General features: G+C 50.3%; 2 protein-coding genes across 2 annotated transcripts; both read left to right on the top strand.

The window, feature by feature from the left end:
* The first annotated feature begins 2,118 nt into the window (after positions 1-2,118).
* LOC119111721 (sodium- and chloride-dependent glycine transporter 2-like) lies at positions 2,119-9,301 on the top strand. The gene is made up of 7 exons (XM_037235528.1): positions 2,119-2,143; positions 2,460-2,645; positions 4,999-5,142; positions 5,818-5,970; positions 6,523-6,674; positions 7,691-7,929; positions 8,971-9,301. Exons 1-7 carry the CDS (start codon positions 2,119-2,121, stop codon positions 9,299-9,301), a joined length of 1,230 nt encoding a protein of 409 aa, XP_037091423.1.
* Positions 9,302-12,616: 3,315 nt separating this feature from the next.
* On the top strand, positions 12,617-18,999 carry LOC119111720 (sodium- and chloride-dependent glycine transporter 2-like). The gene is made up of 6 exons (XM_037235527.1): positions 12,617-12,715; positions 14,267-14,417; positions 16,595-16,830; positions 17,741-17,932; positions 18,249-18,419; positions 18,871-18,999. Exons 1-6 carry the CDS (start codon positions 12,617-12,619, stop codon positions 18,997-18,999), a joined length of 978 nt encoding a protein of 325 aa, XP_037091422.1.
* Positions 19,000-19,702: the final 703 nt, after the last annotated feature.

The following is a 19,702-nucleotide window of genomic DNA, read 5'->3' as shown; positions in this document are numbered from 1 at the left end:
TTCCTTACTTGTATGTACATATTCTGCTATGGAGCTATCCTCAGCTTATTCGATTGCAATTCACACTGCCGTGAAATAAGACATTATGCCCAATTTCTTTTATTATGTAGCACAAATCGCGATTTGTCAGTGAAACGTATACAGATTGCTCAACATTGTTGTGCTTGCTCAACACTGAGTGCGAACCGACGTCCGCTAAATTTGCAAATCGTGCTTACGGACGCCAGATTTGAAAGGCTTCACGATAACCTTCTTTTTGGCCTTAAATGCCACATGATCTATGGGGTGGCAGGATTTGAATGACGTTGATACGGGGCATATATGCCTGCATGACCTTGAAATAGTCGGCACAACATAGTCTGCACATCTTTGCACGCGTATAGCTAAGAAACTAGACGGTTTAAGGTCTTAAGAAGGGCAGGCCTGTGAACTTCACCGAATGGTCTTAAAACGGCTAGTTCAGCTTAAAACCCCACACAAACGTAGAACACTCCCTTTAATCGGCTGTAAACTGAGAGCTTTAACACTCAATCAGATTCGCCGTTTTTCGTAACGTGAATTGATAGCGGGGAAAATGCGATATCCCTGGCGTTTCCAACCTGATAAAGATAGAGCTTAGCAAAATCACTAATTTATTAGTCTCAATGAGATCTCACGATTGGTACTGATTTGCATGCTGTTATATTGATATTTGATCCCATCATGCATCTCAAAGTCTAATTTAGGGGTTATATCAGTGGATATAACCCTTGCCATAGGGCCAGCTCATGCTAAGAAGGAGGACCAAAGATAGTCTGAGCTGCCTCAGGGTGGTTGGTCTAGTGTTGGGTAGATTTCGAGCAAGCGTAAGACAGCATTTATCAACAGCAAGCTAATCCAAATGATTGCTGTCCCACCAAGGACAGAAATCAAGCTGCTCAAAACATATCTCCACCGTTCTTGCTACATTCACGCTGTCGCTATTTTGTATCGTCATGCCCATGTTTACAGCACATCAACTTATCTATTGATATGTCAGTAATATGGTGGCAGGTAGACACGCATAGGTACAACGAAATTCAAGGCATTAATTTCGAACGGGTGCAGCATATACATCAATGCAATGCGGCAAATTCAGTCTGAGTTACAGCCGAACCGAAATTGGAGTGCAGTTAGCGCCAAACTCTCATTGCTTCAATATCAATGTCGAGACCGCAGGACGTGCCGTATTCGCCGCTAGCGATCGGAAATAAAACCCATCTTTGGCCCATTTACGTCCACTGGCTGCCGCGTGGTTGACCAATGGCAGTGTTAACGCTCACGAAACATCTGCCCCATGTCTTGCTTGGAAACAAATTTCCTACAACCGATTACTGTCGATCGTGACTCATGGGAGCTGTGGGGAAGTGTGATTGAGATATGTAGCTTTCTCGCGACGCTTCTATGACGTAATGCATATATATGATAGGCTGTAACGACAAAGTCGGCACCAATTCACTTTTGTCAAGCTCATAGACTAGAACATTTTTGGTCACAAGCGGGCCATGGTTGTGAATTTCACGGAATAGCCATGTATCTGGCTATCTCAGATCAAACCCCCATGCAAACGTGGATCAGTTCTTTACAGCCTGGTTACCGCACTGCGTTGTATATGTTTGCATCACATTGCTACATTATGAAAGGAGCTGTTGTATCTTCGTCATTTTTAAGATTTAGTCCCAGTACTTGGAGTGGATGACCGGCCGCAAGTCATGCCTGTCAAAGGGGAAATAGTGAGCTGCTCAAGCGGCCCGGACCCACCGCGCCGTGGGTGGGTGAATTGAAAGGCAGGCGCTGCAGCCAACGGAGCTATTGGGACAGATCCATAACACATACGGTGCAAGCTTTCCATTGAACAACATCATTGTTCTCGCGCCTGAACGATATGCGCGATTTGGTATCTGTAAACGAGCAATCCTTTGGGGAGGTTTTCATGAGAGAGGTTTCGCCATAGCAGGTACTTAGTTGGTAGGCAGTCAGACGGCTGATGCATTCCAGGGTGCCGTGCCACCGCGTCCGGTCCAGGCTGGTTCCAGGCACCTCATTGAAGGCGACGAAAATCCGGAAAGAGGCAACTGGTCGGGCCGGCTGGACTTTATCATGTCTGCTCTGGGCTTTGCCGTTGGTAAGGACATAGACTGCCTCCAGCTGCAGAGGCGTCTTGTCAGGTATTGAAACATTTATAAAAGCAATCAGTGTCAGGCTTTGATTGATGTGCTGTTCGAAATGTGTCATTACTAAACCCCGTACTCAACGTGTATGTATGTAAACCTCCGCCAGCATATCACAATAGCATTTTTCAGTACCTGATGACCTAAGCGAATGCGTTGATAACTTGCATGAACGAAAACGCTTGTCAATTCAGCGCATCGTCTTTACAAAGAAGGCTTTAAATACCAGGACATTGCGCCGTCGATGCACTAGCCGTGATTTTTTTGCAGGCCTGAGAAACGTCTGGCGGTTTCCGTACCTGTGCTACCAAAATGGGGGCGGCGCGTTCCTGGTTCCGTACTTCATCTTCCTGCTGGTGCTGGGGATACCTTGTTTTCTGCTCGATCTGGTGCTGGGCCAGTTCAGCGCCATGTCACCCATTGCCGGCTACGCCAACTTCGCTCCCGCCCTGAAAGGTATGCCCAACTGTGAGGATAAGGTGGATCATCCACTCCGCCTGGCACAGGCGTCCGTGCATCAACACTGTGATCGCGAGCAGGGTTTCTCCGCGAATCGGCGGAAAAATTTCTCTGCTCCATGCTTAGCCCCCTTCATGTTCCATAATTACTGGCATAGATATGCCCATAAACAAATACCCGAATTAATGGTGCTGGCTTTGGGAGTCTCTCAGCAACAATTCCGTTCAGCTGAGTGGACTCCCTGGAGATCCAGCCCAATAGCCAGCATGAAATCGACTAGTTAATTGCCTCTCCGACTTGTATGGCCGATAACTTTTGCTTACACTGAATGAGTGCAAGTAGTTCACTGGGCAGTGTCTAGCGGACTGTTAATAGCTGACTTCAGCTGTCACTACTTTGAGCCTTCTCCTATAAGGTTTGTCATTGTCCATTGGATAATTGACAAATTCTGCCGGATCTGCACCACCTCTTCGTCTGCTTCTTTGTGTTCGGTTTTTCTTCTTAGCTGCGAGTGCCGCGGCTTGATTTCCTATTTTCTGGTGTTAGCGTACGGTGTACGGCATCGCTGGGATAGAGAAAGGGCGCTCCTAGTGACCTGTTCTGGAGTAACGTTAAAGAAGGAAATTTCCTCAAAGGCCTCAGGGGCCACCTAAAATTTCAAACTCTAGGCCAGCAAAGGCTACGCAAAACCGGCATTGGAAAACTGTGGTATGCATTCTCTAGAAGTTATCAAATTACATCCTATAGATATATCTCGGCAATTGTGAGTCAGATTGTGTACTTTTCCTGTTAAAACCAGGTCACCGTAGTCAAATTAACCCTTGACAGGACAATGCAGGAACGGCATTGAATGGCATTGGATAAGTCAATGAGATAGGACACTCATTTGCATCACACATGTGACCTGTGATATTGCATGCCACGTCAAAGCGTTGAATGCGATCTTTAGAAAGGAGAACGGCGCACACGTGGTCACGTCCCTTTAATACTGAGCGCCAGCAGCTGCATTGACCATTGACCACGAGCCAAAAACAAACGTTCGCAGCAACACGACACTTTCAGTACCTGTTTATCTATCAAACTGCCATCCTTCGTGCATATTTTAAGCGTTGGTATATCAAGATCAGTGACCTAGATCAGGTCAAACAGGTCAACTTCTTAAAAACTTTTACCCACACATACCTTTTTATGGGCCATTTGCTGCGGTTTAAACTTTTTGTAGTAATAGAACATGATAGTATATACATTTTGTATGCTTCATATTTTTTTGGAAGCTGCAAAGTCCGTGATTTTAAGCGAGTTCGATTTTTTGCTATTTTGTGAACAATGTAGATTTGTACGTATTTTTGTGTAGTTTTGGTGTATTTGTATGAGGAAAAGATTGCTAACTTGCATGTACAATCATCATTTGATCACAGAGTACATCGCCTTGGCCCACGTTATGACCTATCTCTATGGGTAATTTTCGAAGAAAAAAACATATGCTGAGCTCAGGAGAGGCATTGTTGTTGGGTAATTTCGGACGCAGACCTCGAACACCCCACTGAAAATATGTTGTGGTATCATCATAATATATGATAAGGTCACAATAGGTCATGTGAGGATATTCAGGACCAAATACGTCTATCCAAGGTCAGTGATCTATGTTGCCAGTAGCGGGGAGGGGAGATGAACGAGAGCGATGCGTGTAACCAGTCCCTTATCGTATTTGCGAAGTTGATAACGTCTATCTTAACGTCCCAACGTACCTGTTCTCAGGCTGTTACAGATACTTTGCCAAACTTCAAAGGGACTATCCATAATGTAAACATCTATGCAATCTTGAGTACATGTAGATGTCCAATACACTCTTTCTGGCCATAGAAAGGCATCGTACTGGTCACACAGACCACTTTAAAGTACATTAATAGTTATAGCAAGCTATTGTATCATATTTGATGGCTTCTTTACTGCCCTCAATTGTGAAACATTCCCTTCAAAGCTTACAGTCTCCAGGATATTTTGTATTTCTATTGTTGGCAATGGTATTTCCGGCGTGTCTGTAGCTTGCTTAGCTCTTGTCATACTAGTATCCATATTACCCCCATACTTATTAGTGTGGAGAGGGTCTCTGAGGCACCGTTTGTAGGTTGCATGTGAAAATGCACCAATACGACGAGGTTTGTGTTATCGGATACCCTTGGTGATGTGCCTTTCAACTGTTTTCATAGGTGCAGTGATGAAACGGATTGTACATTTTGATTTGACACCAACAACCTCGTCTAACCGTGAAATATGCTGTGCCCTAATGTTTTAGCCTCACATGGCAACGTGTACCTCTTCTGAAAATACCCACATAAATTACTTTCAGGTTTCGGCTTTGCGATGATTTTTGCCAACGCAATCAGCTCCTGCAACTTCACCATAGTGATAGCGTGGTGCCTGTACTACCTGTACCTTAGCATGGCCAGCGACCTGCCGTGGCAGTACTGCAACAACGAGTACAACACCGCGGGTAAGAATCCCGAACGCACTTCAAAGGGCTGGCATTGTATTGCCATGCTCGCCAGCTCACCGCTATCGAAGCTCTCTTGCAGAAAGCATGATAAATTTCTCACACCATTGCACGGCCCCGTAATGAGTGGAAATGAGAGCACTACGACAGGCGTGAAGATGCAAATGGCTTTAGGTAATATTGCACTTATTTTGTCCCGCAATATGAACATATTCTAAGCGGCTCCGTCAGGGGCGTTTATTTTAATGCAGACTGTGCTTAATTTTCGCCTTATTAAATCGTTTTTTTCAACTGAGACAGCACTGACCCACAGTCTATCGTGCGCCGGGGCGCTGCAAACAGCATTCTTAACACGTCCATAAGCAGCGCTCACTGAAGTGCTTATCGCCTTAATTCGGCGGAGCGATGGAAGACATCTTCAGAACCTCGTTGCCATGGAATGTGTCGAATCTTTACACTCCCATGTAGCATTATGCATACGCAGAAGTCAAAAATTTTTGTCAATTTTTGGCCGGCTCTAACGGAACGTTTCCAAACGCTTAACGTAATATTTCTGACATTTTGGTTTCAGTTTGGATACGATATCTTTTCCCGTTTACTATTAACAATTAACCACGGTTGACACGATGAATGAACGCCTACCTTTCGCTCAGTTCCACGATCCACCTTTTGCAGCGTGCTTTAGCCGGAATGCGTTCGACGCATGCCAGTCGGAGAACGCTAATGGCAGCTGGTGGATCTACAACCACGGCCAGTGCATTCACAATCGGAGCCAAGCGAAGCAGCTGCACGTCAACCAGACGATCCCACCAGCAGAAAGGGTTTCAGGTCAGGGCAATTAGGCTATGGTTTCGCGGAGAGAGAGAAAGAGAGTGAGGTGAACGGGACCATCCCATCTTACGAGGGGAGAGGATGATAGGTGAGGGCGGTCAGGATATTGTCTCGCGGAGAGAGTGGGTTGAGGAGTACCGTCCTACCCCACGATGGCAGAGGATGATAGGTGAGAGTGACCAAGCCACCTTCTCTGCAACAGAGGTAGGGTAAGCTTGACCAAGAAATCCCACCGGGAGAGTGTGGCATTGAGGTAGTGAGGCTACATACCTGGGGATATTCTATATGTTTGAGAGCTACCCCAGAAGCTAAGATTTCAAGCCCAATGTGCTGTGACATTCTGCTCGCACACGTTAAACAAGTGACGCGCGTTCACACACGGCGGCTCTTTAAGAGTACTTGGTGCGCTCGCATGTTGATCGTATGGGGTACGACAGCTCCTTTATAGTTCTTGGGGCGCCCGCATGCTGATGAGCGTGCGGGGCGCGCCTCAGCTCCTGAGGAATACCTGGAGCGTCAGGAGATGACCCGGAATCTCCACCGCCTCAGCTCCTGAGGAATACCTGGAGCGTCGGGTGCTGAAGCTGAGCAGCGGCGTGAGCGAGCTGGGCAGCATCCAGTGGGGGCTAGCTCTGGCCGTGTTAGCTACCTGGCTGGTCATCTTCGCCACGCTCAGCAAGGGCATCAAGTCCTCCGGCAAGGTGACTCCCGCAGACGGACTGTTGAGTGCAGACAAGCATGGTAAGGCCGGACGGTGTAAGGACAGTCAAAGGTCTGTCATTTTTCTTCATCAGCCCATGCATGGCAGCTGACGGAAGTCGCACCGATTGTAGCTCAGTGGTGACGTCATTTTTTATCTTGCTTTCAAATTCATCAAGAGCCGAAAAGGACCAAGTTGTGAACTAGCCCGACGCTTGACAAAATAATTATGGATTTTTTCGGTGCTTCGATTTGTTTTGGCAGCTTAATTTTTATTCACCTGTTTGCTTTTAAGATATATATTCCAGCGTTGTGGTCGGCTGGGTCTGGGTCCCAAACTTTGGGATCATGGTTTATGACCACGTGGTTGTTAAGCACATGCCCTGTCCTAAACACTGTGACCCCACATCACCAGTAGAACCACTCCAGGTAAACTTTAATTTTTCCAAGTTTTATTATCGTGTTTTCCAATATCGTGACACGGTGACCGCCTCGGGTCGGCCTGTTTCTATTCGTCAGTTACTTATCAGCCTTAAGGGACGAATCACTTAGAGCTGTTTCTGCTTACGAACTCACAAATGTACCACATAGTTATCGGATGTCTGACACTCTGCCACACTCTATCACTACGGGTAGAGGCGACGTTAGACGAAGGAGTGCCTCGTTTCTCAATTCCTTCACAGCTTTGATTCACAGCTGGATAACAGTACATCTTTATGTTAGCATATCGAATGACTTACATCCTGGCTCTCGTAGAGACGGGCCTACTCGGCATGAAGAAGTCAATATTTCAACTTGTTCACAGTTCAATACCGAGCTGAACACGGTACCACCGTTCCTGTCACGGTACCACTTGTCTGTACTTGGTACTCAGAGGGGTTCGATTTTATGTTGAGCAGCCAACTATTCCACAGTAAAGTGTTGTGTACTCTAAAATGATTTTCTGTCGGCCCGTTGTGTACTTTAACATGTTCTTCCCTTAACAAGCGGTCAACTTTTGATCATTTATGCCTGGCAGGTGGTTTATTTCACAGTCATCTTCCCGTGCGTGGTATTGGTAGTCCTGTTCGTCCGTGGCATCACGCTGCCAGGTGCCATGGACGGCATCAGCTTCTACATGTCACCTGACTTCAGCAAGTTTCATGACATTCGCACATGGGAGCTGGCCGCTTCACAGATGCTCTTCTCACTGAGCGCCGGCAGTGGCGGCCTCATGACCTACGCCAGCTACAACAGGTTCAACAACAACGTCATACGGTGTGTGACACTGATGTCAGCATTTCCTTAACGCAGCTGAACAATATTAAAGGTGTGTAGAAAACTCGGCCCGGTATGATAACTCAACGTTAAAATGCCTAAAAGACGCCAAAGCGTGTCTCGAGCCAACAAGCAGATGCCACCTTTAAGGCACATATTCATACACTGGATGGAGCAGAGAGGCGATTGTCCTGGTGAGCGCCCGGCAGCATCCAATACTGAAATGGGCTACGTTGTTCCTGATTCCAATTTTTCGTAAAGATGCATGCTTGTCCCGAATTTATCTGGACTTACATTTGCACGTTGCCTCTTGACCTTTCGAAGATGATTCAAAGTCCCTGCCCTGGGTTGACCTCCAGCAATACTTCTCATGTTCTCTGGGTTTTCTTGAGTCCCTGAGTACACCATACACACGGCGGTCGTGGTAACGTCTGTCATTCAACATAGCTGAAAGGTCATATCGATTGCGTGTTCCAGAGCGCTTCTGCAGCTGAGGCCGTTTCGCTGATCGCATAGATCCTGTTCGGCATCGCACACGCCGACTCATGAAACTGAAAAAGAAACAAGATAAGGCACGCGCTGGCTGCACGGAGCCGATCGACCGCGGAATAACATGCTCAGCTGTGGTTGGTTACAACGCCGGTGAGATAGACCGTGTACGACCGTGTGGGGCGCTGAAGACACCGCGGAGAAAATGATGCCAGAAACCGGCGGCCAGCCCGGCAGCATCAACATCAGGTACAAGACGAGGTTATGCTAACCATGCTCTAACCGCCGCTGAGATACAGTGCCTCTTCATGAACACGTTGGCTGTCCTCGGGGCAACAAGTCCACTGTTCTCAGAGTCGTCTGACGAAGCTGGCATTGAAGGCGAACCGGAGATCTCAGCCGACAACGGCCTTGTAAGAGAGCGAGACAGCGCTGAAAGCGCCACCAGATAAGCCAGCACCGGCAGCTCCGCTATCGACGGCAGCTTCTTTGGCACCGTCAGCTTCGCCATCACTGGCAGCTCCCGCAGCATCGGCAGCTCCGCTATTGCAGGCAGCTCCGCCAGCGCAGGCAATTCTCCAACGCCGGCAGCTCCTCCAGCGCTGGCGGCCCCTCCAGCGCGGTTAACTCCGCCAGCGCCGGCAGCTTCTTCAGAGCCGGCAGCTCCGCTATCGCCAGCAGCTCCGCTACCGCCGGCAGCTCCTACAGTGCCGGCAGCTCAGCTATCGCCGACAGCTCCTCCAGCGCCGGAAAATCCTCCAAAGCCGGCAGCTCCGCTATTGCCGGCAGCTCCTCCACCCCAGGCAGACCCTCTACCGCCGACAGCTTCACTATCGCCGGCAGCTCCGCTATCACCGGCAGCTCCTCCAGCGCCGGCCGGTGATTTCTCTGATGACAGCTCAGATGAAGACGAAGAGGTTCGGACAGGCGGCCAGGGGGTTTCCTGAGAGTGGAGCAGCACAGTATCCAGGTGCCGGCCCGCACCGACAGGATATGGTCGACCGAGCCGCCCAATTACCGCGTCCGTGCCGCGAGCACCAACATACGTGGGGACGAGGAAAGTACAACCCAAGCTCTGGGTTTGTTGTTGCCACTTAGCCTGTCTGAAAAAATAATCCGCCACCACGGGCGGATCCAGAATTTCGTCAAGGGGGAGACGTGCAACAGTATGGAAGCCCCTTGAGTTTGGGTCCCTCCCCCAAAAGTCCTCTTATTCCCGTCATTACATTCTAATGTTTTTATATATGCTTTTTGTATACGGGAACCCATCCAAACGTGAGCAGCACTAGAAAACTAGGCTTGCTGCGTATGCAAATGCATAGAGCTTGTTAACTTTGCTCAGATCATGGTGGATCCTGTTGCTTTTAGGCCAAATATTTCGAAGAAAACATGGCAAAATGCACTTAAGTTCGCTGCGAAGTGCCATCAGCACAAACTTGATTCCCAGCTTATTCACGGCTGGCCGGCTAATCAATGTGATCAGCTGATGACTAATGAAGAGAGTTTGCTTTGACTGTTATGAAAGAGTGTAAAATACCCTACCATTCAACATGCATTAAGAGCTTCCGCACAAGTGTGATGAATGTCACGAATTTAATAACCAACGGAAATGCCTGCACGACATGGGCGACGCGAGAAATTATGTTCGACAATTACGTGTAAGAATTCATCAGCACAGATCCGGCTGCTACTGTAAGGCTAAGGCCCATGGGAATATTGTCATCTTGTGATCTCAGACTCAGATCTCAGACATGAATTAGTTTAGTCAGGCCCTTATGCACCAGCAGGAGAAAGGCCCGGGCGCCCTCAAGTGCATGTGGGGCTTTCGGCCATAAATAAAATATTGACTTCATCGGAAGAGCCCGCGACCAAGGTGGAGGACCCCGGAGCGATCGACAGTGTCCCGACCGATGAACATTCAGGTCCGGGGCGGGGGTGGTAGGATGGTTAGGGAGCTCTACTCTATACCTGCTGGTCTGGGATTCGGGCCCCGGCCACGTCACCACCGCATCCCTTATGATACCTAATAAAGGCATCTGTTTCAAAATATCCCTCGCACTCATGGAGACGTAAAACCACAATCATTATTAAAATTTGGGTCGCCGTCAACGGCGTGGGCCCTCATTTGATACCCTACACCAATAGGGACGGCACCTGAGCGATCGGGGGTGCCGCGGCAGACCAACAAAAAGGCCCCCGTCAACAGCGTAGGGTCCTCAGAGGAAGCGAGAAGTAGGTTATTCTCCAATATGGTGGAGCCACAATCCAGACCAATATGGTGGAGCCCTGAACAAGTGGGAGTACCCCGGCAGGCTAACATATACGGCCCGGCCAGAGCACAGGAACCTCTAAGCAAATGAGAATAACCCAAGACCAGTGCACATGAACTGATGTCCCTGTGCGATCAAGAGTGCCCGGGCAGGTTAACAGAAAGAGCTCTGACGAGAGTAGAGGATCCTCCGCAAATCAGCTAAATGGGAGAGAGCCCAAGATCCATGAAGAGGGCCTCTGAGCATCCAGTGCCTCGGTTCATTACGATATATGGGCCCCAGCAAGGGCACAGGGCCCTCCGAGCAAGTGGAAAGCAGCCAATACTAATATGAAGGGTTCCTGAACAACTGAGTGCACCACGGCGTATGGAGCCTCGGCAAAGCATGTAGAGACTTTTGGGCAAATATGAAGAGTGAATGGAGGGCCCCTGATTGATTACGAGTGCCCAGGCGTGGTAGCAAATACAAAGTTCCTAATATGATAGCGCCCTCCATTCAGATAGGAAGTACCCAAGATCCAATGGCGAGGGCCCCGAACGATCGAGTGTGCCCGAGTAGGCCAACAGGTGGGCCCCCGACAGGAGCGTAGAGCCCTTAAAAGCTAACAGGAAGCACCCAAGACTGAGTGTGATGGGCCCCGAACGATCGAGTGTGCTCGCGCAGTTTAATAAAGGGGACCCCGACAAGAGCGTAGGGCCCTCCAAATAAGAAGCGCTTAAGAACCAGTGTGAAGAGCCCCCGAGCGATCGAGTAAGCCCGAGCTGGTTAGCAGATGGTGGCTCCGATAGAGCCCTCCGCCAGTGGCACGGAATTGGGAGAGCCCTAGACCAATGTAAAAAGCCCACTAGCATATCTCGAGTGTGTCGGTAGGTTAACCGAAACCAACGTGGAAGGCCTCTGAGAAGCATAGAATATCCCGGCAGTTTAACATATGGAGCCCCGAGTGTAGCATGTAAAGCCTTGCCGAGATTTGTCAGAATCCGTGGTTGCGCCCTGATCGACAAGAGTGCCCCAGCGTGCCAGCAGAAAAGGGCCCCGAGAACAGCGTTGGGCCCTCTGAGCAAATGTAAATAAATCAAGGGCAACGAGAAAGGCTCCTCGGCGACCGGATTTACCCGGCAAGTGGGCACATAGAGCGCCATAGGAACAGCGTAGGGCCTCTGGGCAGCGTATTGAGCCTTAGACTCTCTCAACTCAACATCCTCTAAATCAGTGAATAATTATTATGTCTGCTCGTGAGCCCTTCGCCGTCACTTGCAATTGTTCTTGATCACCTGGAGGCCAAAAGACTTTCGATTTTGTCAATAAAACTGCGTCTGTTCGGCCAGGTATGAGCCCCTTCGGAACTTATAGGCCCTTTTCGGACCCAAAGGGGTATGGCCCCGTGTCCCCCGGTCTGGATCCGCCCCTGTTCACCACCGAAATGAAGAGAGTGAAGGGTGGCATTCCAAAAGAGGAAGACTCATGCGTCAGTCACCCAGCAGAAGCCGCTTGCTTTAATTGGCCTGTTGTTGCTTCGCAAGTATCAGCTCTACATCAGCTCTACTGGCGGTGCGAGCTCCAGAACCTTTTCTGTGGACCGTCTTCTAGGCCCTTCTGCTGAGCTACGATGCCCGTCGGCCGGTTCAAGATTCTGGTACGCATCCCTTGCTTCGACGGTCGCGCCGACCGAAAGCCGGGGCGGGCGAGGGACACGTTCGCGACTATCGGTGACATGCTGAGCATTGCTCTGCTCATGCAGCTCCGTCCGACTTCGTCACGGTGGACGAGACGCTTCTGGCTTCGGGGGTCGCTGTAGTTGCATCACATACATGCCGAACAAGCCGTCAAAATATGGGCTGCCCATCTGGATCATGGTTACTGCCAGATCAGGGGCATGCTAAACACGCTGATGCACGTCGGCAGAGCCGAGCGGCCAGGCACTCCACATGACCAGCGCCGTCAACATCGTGAAGTGCCCCGTGGCTCCGCTGAAGAACAGCGGCCGCGACGTCACGGCGGATGGCTACTGCACCGGCGTGGAGCTGGCAAGGAGATGCTGGCCGACAGCCTGACCTACGTCGGCACAGTCATGCCGACCTGGCGGCACCTGCCGGCAGATGCCAACAAAAGAGAAAGGCGACAGGAGAAGCCCACGAACTTCTTCTGGTCAGGGGGACTCATACTGACCTCTTGCGCAAAGAGGAGTGGGAAGAACGTGCTGCTTCAACCCATACGGCGCGGCAAGCCTGTGTTCACAGCCGGCACCGACAGCAAGTAAAAACCGGAGGTCATGCTGTACTGCAACCAAACCAAAAGCAGCATTAATACCATCGATCAGATGCTCGACCAGTTCTCCTGCTGGGTTCCAACGAGATGATGGCTCATGGTGGCTGCTGGACATCGCCGGTGTGAGCAGCTCGTTGGCGCTGGCAGGCAAGCCCAGGCTGTACGATGACACGCAGCACGGCGGAAGGAAGATGCTACCATGCCAGCTGGGCCTGTCGCTCATGAAGCCGCCCATCCAGTGCCGGCCCACAGACAGCACGATCTTCAAAACCAGACTAGCAGCGGGGATTGTTCTGAAAATCAAGCACGCGACGTCCACCTCCGCATCGCACGGCTTAGACAACGTACGTGCGCGCTGTCACCTGTGAATGGCTACCCAGCTGGAATGCGGGTACAAAAAAGTGACGACATCAAGCTGTGAACAGAATGAAGCAGCGGCGCTGCAAATGCAGGAGGGCGGCGTGTGGAAAGCATGGCAAGAGTGCGGCAGTGGTATACGAGTGCGACGCACAGGCTAACAGGACAGACAATGAGTGAAGGCCAAGGACTGACAGCGCACGTGTCGTGCACGCACGGGCGCATGTCGTTGTTCAAGCCAGAAGATCAATAGGCGCGCGTCATGTCTGTGCTGTCTTTTGCTCACGACCGCCATCGGATACGCACACATCATGCACGCATGCATACATTGGAAACACTGTTCACTGCCAGGAGATTTTCCGCTATTACGCCATGTGTCCAAACGTCAGAAGCGTCGCCCCATCCCCTACATCGGCGATGATTGCAAAATGCCTTGTACATGAAGGATGAGACGGGGGGGGGGGGGGTTGTAGATCTCGATGGGAACACATCACACCAATTTTAAACATTCTCTCAGTAGTCATTCGCGGTGAAGAAATGTTAGTGGGATGTCGGGATTCCCGCTCCTTCCCCTTGGCTGCGCCCTTGGCTGGAAGCATACGATGTACCTCGATCCGCACGCCCTTAATCTTCACGCTACCCTAGCCCTCATCATAGAGTCACGTGTGCTCCAGTGAGTGAAGGCTCCCTGCGCCTGTGGCCAGTTGCCACTGACTCTGCGCGTGATAGTGACCAGTTGTCACTGACTCTGGGCGTGATAGTGACCAGTTGCCACTGACTCTGCGCGTGATAGTGACCAGTTGTCACTGACTCTGCCCGGGAGAGTGCCCAGTTGCCACTGACTCTGCGCGTGATAGTGACCAGTTGCCAGTGACTCCGCGCGTGATAGTGACCAGTTGCCACTGACTCTGTGCGTGATAGTGACCAGTTGCCACTGACTCTGTGCGTGATAGTCGGCGACATTGTCCTACAGCGACACCCTGGTCGTCTGCGTATGTAACAGCCTGACGTCCGTGTTTGCCGGGTTCGCCATCTTCTCGTCTCTGGGTTTCCTGGCGCACGAGCTGGAGGTGCCTGTCAAGGACGTGGTCACCAGTGGATCAGGTGCGCACACACGGCTGGAGATCAATCCCGGATAGACGTATACCCCGGTGACGAACGTGTGGGTTTTCACCACCATTTCACCACCAGAGTTGGTGCTCGAAAGGGGGTTTTCAGCACGGTAAAGCTGCTTCCCAAAACATGAGTTAAGTTAGCGACATATTCGTATTCGAATTTGGCGTTGTGTTCTGATTCCATCTTAACCGTGTTCATGAGGCTCAAACAACACCATACGGTTAAAAATGCTGTTCGTTTTGTTCTGTTCTAACAGATTGACCTCAAGTGGTCGGAGAGCAAAGTCAAGTGGTAGCCATGTCAAAAGCAAGCTATTTCCAAAAAAAGATTATGACAGTCAGAAGCAAACTCCGTGAAAGAGCGACACACATTACAGCAAGCATGCTTTAAAAAACTGAAATAAGGTTACCTAAATGGTGGCTATAAATTCAAATCTAGCATTCCAAGAACGCATTGATCATGACCAACCATGCATGTCAATTTGAGGTCAAATGACGGGCAACCTGACCTTTCGAAAACAAACTACTTTAAAGGCCGATAGTTACCGCTTTAAAATAGAATGCAACATGTCAAGGTTAAAGACGGGTAATTCTGCACTGCCAATATGTGGGATTGATCTAAACAGATTAGGAATCATTTGAAAGCCAGGCATCTGCACCAGCTTGTGCAATCCAACACGCCACCGTTCAAGGACATTTGTTCCGTTTAAAAAACTCAAAACACTAAATTTTAAGGTCAAAAGTTAGGCTTGCGCGATTGTACCGCTGCTACGGACCTGTGCTCTTGGATACCATCTGGAAGCCAGGTATCCAATTAAGTCTGACCCCCAAGTACGGATAAATCCAGGTCAACGTTAAAAGGCGCATTCAAGGTAAAAACGGTTTAGCGCTGCATTGCCACTGTATGGGATGGAAGTTCCTGATTGTGATGCATTTGAGAGTCAGGTATCAATTCCAGCCTGAGTTTCCCCTAGCAAACTTTGATGAAGGTCAACATTCAAGTTGACATGTTAGGTCCAAGGACGTGACTGGGTCGTGCTGCTAATATATGAGACTAATCTGCATAAATCAGCTGTCGCTAAAAAACTGCCCTCTATTCTACCCTGAGCTATGAAAGCGCCACACTTGAAAGTCGAGGATTTTGGTCGAAAAGCTCAATAAACAAATTTCAAGGTCAAAGGACGGGATAGAGCCGCACATTGCCGCTGTATGGGATTGATGTGCAAATCTGAAATCTAATCTCGAAATCGCGCATCCATTCCACCCCGGTCTGTCAAAACTTCTAAATCCGTGTCAGTCTGCGAGATTGCATTCACAGCCACAGGGCGTGGCGGCGCCACATTACAGCTGCATAGAACTAGGCTGAGGAAATCAGGTGTCGTTTGAAAGAAAAAAGCAATGCATGATCCCGCACCGTGAATGTGTGGGACTGCCCTGCACAAATCATGCCTCACTTAACACCTGAAACCCTGGAAATTTCATCTATGTAGAGTTTTCTCTATTCCTCCTTCACACGCTGGTATGTTGTCCTCCATCATCCATTCACAGCGCCGTAGTGCTGGCTTAGGATGGCACTACAACCTTCTGCGCCCTTTCTCCTGTGGATCCGCCTGAGTAGACCTTTGCGACCGTATGTAATAATTTCTTGTGTGGATATTAGCGCAACATGCAAATCTTTCCATCAAGATGACGTCATATTTTCGTCTCGATGCATTGACGGCCCAACAATACGTTTTATACTGTGTGGAAACTCCTCATCTGCGGAGACCTAAAACTGGCTGTCATACTTTCACTCATGGTGCATTTGCCAGTCGCCGGAAACGGCAGTAACTCTTGTAAACCGAGGGCAGTACGCGTAATCCTGTGGTGATCACCATCTTAATAGTATCGCCTAATTTCACAAGAAGCTCATCCTAAAACCGGAACCCCGCGCATGCCAGTTGCCTTAAATTTTTGACGCCACATGTTCTGAGGATATTTAGGAAAAGTCATATACCTTCATCAGCCTGCTCCAAACACCTTTCGGAGAAAACGGGAAAAAATACGACTGAGCAATCACCTCTCACTCCTTACATAACGGGGCTAGTTGTTAAAACCAGTTTTTGGGAGTATCGAGCAAGGCGCCATCGTCCACGCCAAGGCACTGATCTGCCGTTTGTGTTACAGGTTTGGCTTTTGTGGCCTACCCGGAGCTGGTGACGCATCTTCCAGTTTCACCGCTCTGGGCATGTTTGTTCTTTCTGATGTGTTTCACTCTCGGCATCGACTCCCACTTTGGGGGTGTCGAAAACGTGATCACGAGCATTCTCGACGTCTTTCCACGTCTTCGGGCCAGGAAATCATGGGCGGTCCTGGCTGTCTGCACCACGCTGTTCCTGGGATCCCTCGTCAATTCTACACAGGTAATCGCCACGGAAATTGATGCTCTTTCGCTAAAACACTCTACCGTAAAGATGGAGTGTAGACGCATTAACACTTCAGTGTAGTATCTAATATGAATTAACTGTTTCTTCGTCCACTTCCGCTGGCTGATAGGCAAATAGTACCCCGTGAATAGCGAGCACGCAAGCAGTCAGAGGTCATTCCAGGCTGGAACTTCTAGCGGGCTCTCATTCTGTCCATGGAGCGTGTTCCGCCTGCTCTTGTCCAAGGACAAGCGGACGGTTTTAATCCGAGGACGGCGGACGGTTTTAATCCGAGGACGGCGGACGGTTTTAATCCGAGGACGGCGGACGTTTTTAATCCGAGGACGGCGGACGTTTTTAATCCGAGGGCGGCGGACGGTTTTAATCCGAGGACAGCGGACGGGTCCGAGGGCAGCGAACATCTGGGCACCAGGACAGAGAACGTGTGGGTCCGAGGACAGCGAGCGTGTTGGTCCGAGAACAACGATTGTGTGGGTCTGAGGTCGGTGGACGTTTGGGTGTGTGGACGGCGGACGTGTTGGTCCGAGGACGGCGGACGTGTTGGTCCGAGGACAGCGGACGTGTTGGTCCGAGGACAGCGGACGTGTTGGTCCGAGGACGGCGGACGTGTTGGTCGAGGACAGCGGACGTTTGGGTCTGAGGACAGCAGACGTGCTGGACCGGGGACAGATGACGAGGATAGTGAGCGGCTTCGTACCGCTGCTGGTATTCGTCACTGGGTCACCATGCTCACAGTATGCCCATACCGGGATTACTCGTAACACCTGATAGCGAGGCTATTCCGTAAACAGAATCGATGTCATTCCATTTACCACCATAGCCTGATGACCACCATAAAAGGCACATAACATTGCCATCGACGACATCGCCGCTCCATGCACGCCAGGGAGGTCGACACATAGTGGACCTGCTCGACTACTACATCGCAGGACGACCCATCTTGCTGATCTGCCTGCTCAAGCTGCTCGCTCTGTACTACATCTACGGCTTCGACAACTTTCTGTCAAATCTGGAGGCGATGACGGGCCGCTGGCCAGGCCCCCGTGTAACGGCGCACATGTCCGTGCTGTACGGAACGGTAGCGCCCCTTCTGGTCGGCGTGAGTTGATGTGGCTTTCTCCTGGCGCCATGACAGCGGCACTGCCACGGCCGACCGACGTTACCGGGTCTCGTCGCGGGTGAACGATAGAGCCGTCAGTCCACCCAGCATTGCTGTTGCTGACGTGCATGACAGAAAAGGAATTCGTTGATATTCAGGGACGAAGGCTTACCGAACACGTAACCGGGGCGACCTCTAACTTTGGCATGTATCGTTCACTGTGAGACCCTAAACTGAACGTCAACGATAACCGGCGATGGCGAGGCAGGTGGACAATCGATTTCACCATCCGCAGGCTATCATGGCGATGAGCTGGACAGACTTCAAACCGTATGAGTCCGGTGGCTACGTGTACCCGCTGTGGGCTAACATTCTAGGGTCCTCCTTCTTGGGCTTCTGCATTCTTCCTCTGCCGCTGGGCGCTGCCTTCAACGTCGTGTTCCAACAGACGGGGAGTCTGCTGAGCGTGAGTGGCCTGCTGGAATGATCTTCGCTGGCACAGCCGAGTAGTTGATTGATGAGAATGGACACTAGCAGTTATGTGTCGACCGGAAATGTCGTCGGCCATGCTGTCCAATGCGTGCCGGGGCTTCTGAGATTTGTTTTTCCTAATAGATTGATTAAAAACAATTTGATTGTTCACCGCTCTTTGTAACCAACTCAGCATTTATTGATTTCCGAAATTGTTTAGAAACAGCATAACCAACTTCTCAGTCCTGATGAACCAGACGTCCTCGCCGCAAAAGCAGTAAAACCTAAACCTGACAAGATATTGTTCCAGACAGCCTAAATGTAGCGTTATCTTGTGCTTATTGCTACATGCAATGAGCCCTATCAGAAAGAAATCAGCACCAGGGTAGATGGGCATCACAGGCCAACGAGTGCCACTTTGACGGAAGGTTGCTTGTGCGTTTCAGCGCGTGCGCTCGTCCTTGACGCCCACCGAGCAATGGTACAGCCACTCAAGGCGAATCACCCAGCAGCAGGAAGAGCAGCGGCGGCGATCCCTGAAGGACAACACCATCACCGACGACACTCGGCTGTGACGGCGCAGCTCAATTTCCCGCCCGAAAGTTGCGTAGCTGGCACCGCTCGTACTACCGGTACCTCCAGCCCGTTTGAAATACGATCAATACGCCTTTTTGCCGTCTGAGCAGCTATGGACCTGGCCCGGTGATATGGCTGCGTATGCTCAAACCTGGTCCGTTGTACTCAGCTTAACATCCCGCTGTCGATGGGCACTCATTTTTCTTAAATATGGGCAGAGCGAAGCAATGCAAGCGAACAATTTTTCGTGTGCCTAATAAGAAAGCAGGCCGTCAAATGCACGCAGAACGGCGCTGCTCCGGCAGCAGCTTTCTTAGCTACAATCTGGCGGTCACAGCGTCAATGCCACGCGGCCGCCGGTCGTCCGCACCAAATAACGCGTGCGTCTGCGGTGCGGCGGGCCTGCCGCCGAGTGGAACCATGCGTTCGTCGGTTGATGCTTATTCGATGTCTTCGCATCACATCTCTAGTGGGGTTATTTAAAAAGAAGTGTTGTCGAACGGACTCCTCGCTAGTTCTCCCTTGGACAACCACCACGCTACCTGATCACCCATCAGGCGAAAATTGGTGCCAAGCTCGCAAAGGGACACGGGGGTACGGAGGCAAGGGGCCAACGGTCAAAAACATTATATGCATGAGACGTTTCGTGGATATCAGATCTTCAGCTAGTAGGCATGATCTCCACTCTTCATTGGAATAAGC

This window comes from Pollicipes pollicipes, unplaced genomic scaffold, assembly GCF_011947565.3.
Source record: "Pollicipes pollicipes isolate AB1234 unplaced genomic scaffold, Ppol_2.1 Scaffold_7261;HRSCAF=8764_pilon_pilon_pilon, whole genome shotgun sequence".
Lineage (NCBI taxonomy): Eukaryota > Metazoa > Arthropoda > Thecostraca > Pollicipedomorpha > Pollicipedidae > Pollicipes > Pollicipes pollicipes.
This window is presented reverse-complemented; position numbering and strand designations above follow the sequence as displayed.

Excerpts from the sequence above, each read along its gene's own strand:
- LOC119111721 (XM_037235528.1), top strand. The coding sequence starts at position 2,119 with ATGTCTGCTCTGGGCTTTGCCGTTG. Across the intron at positions 2,144-2,459 it reads TGCTCTGGGCTTTGCCGTTG|GCCTGAGAAACGTCTGGCGG; the intron begins GTAAGGACATAG and ends ATTTTTTTGCAG. Across the intron at positions 6,675-7,690 it reads GCATCAAGTCCTCCGGCAAG|GTGGTTTATTTCACAGTCAT; the intron begins GTGACTCCCGCA and ends TATGCCTGGCAG.
- LOC119111720 (XM_037235527.1), top strand. The coding sequence starts at position 12,617 with ATGACCAGCGCCGTCAACATCGTGAAGTGCCCCGTGGCTCCGCTGAAG. Across the intron at positions 12,716-14,266 it reads ACTGCACCGGCGTGGAGCTG|TCGGCGACATTGTCCTACAG; the intron begins GCAAGGAGATGC and ends TGTGCGTGATAG. Across the intron at positions 16,831-17,740 it reads CCCTCGTCAATTCTACACAG|GGAGGTCGACACATAGTGGA; the intron begins GTAATCGCCACG and ends CATGCACGCCAG.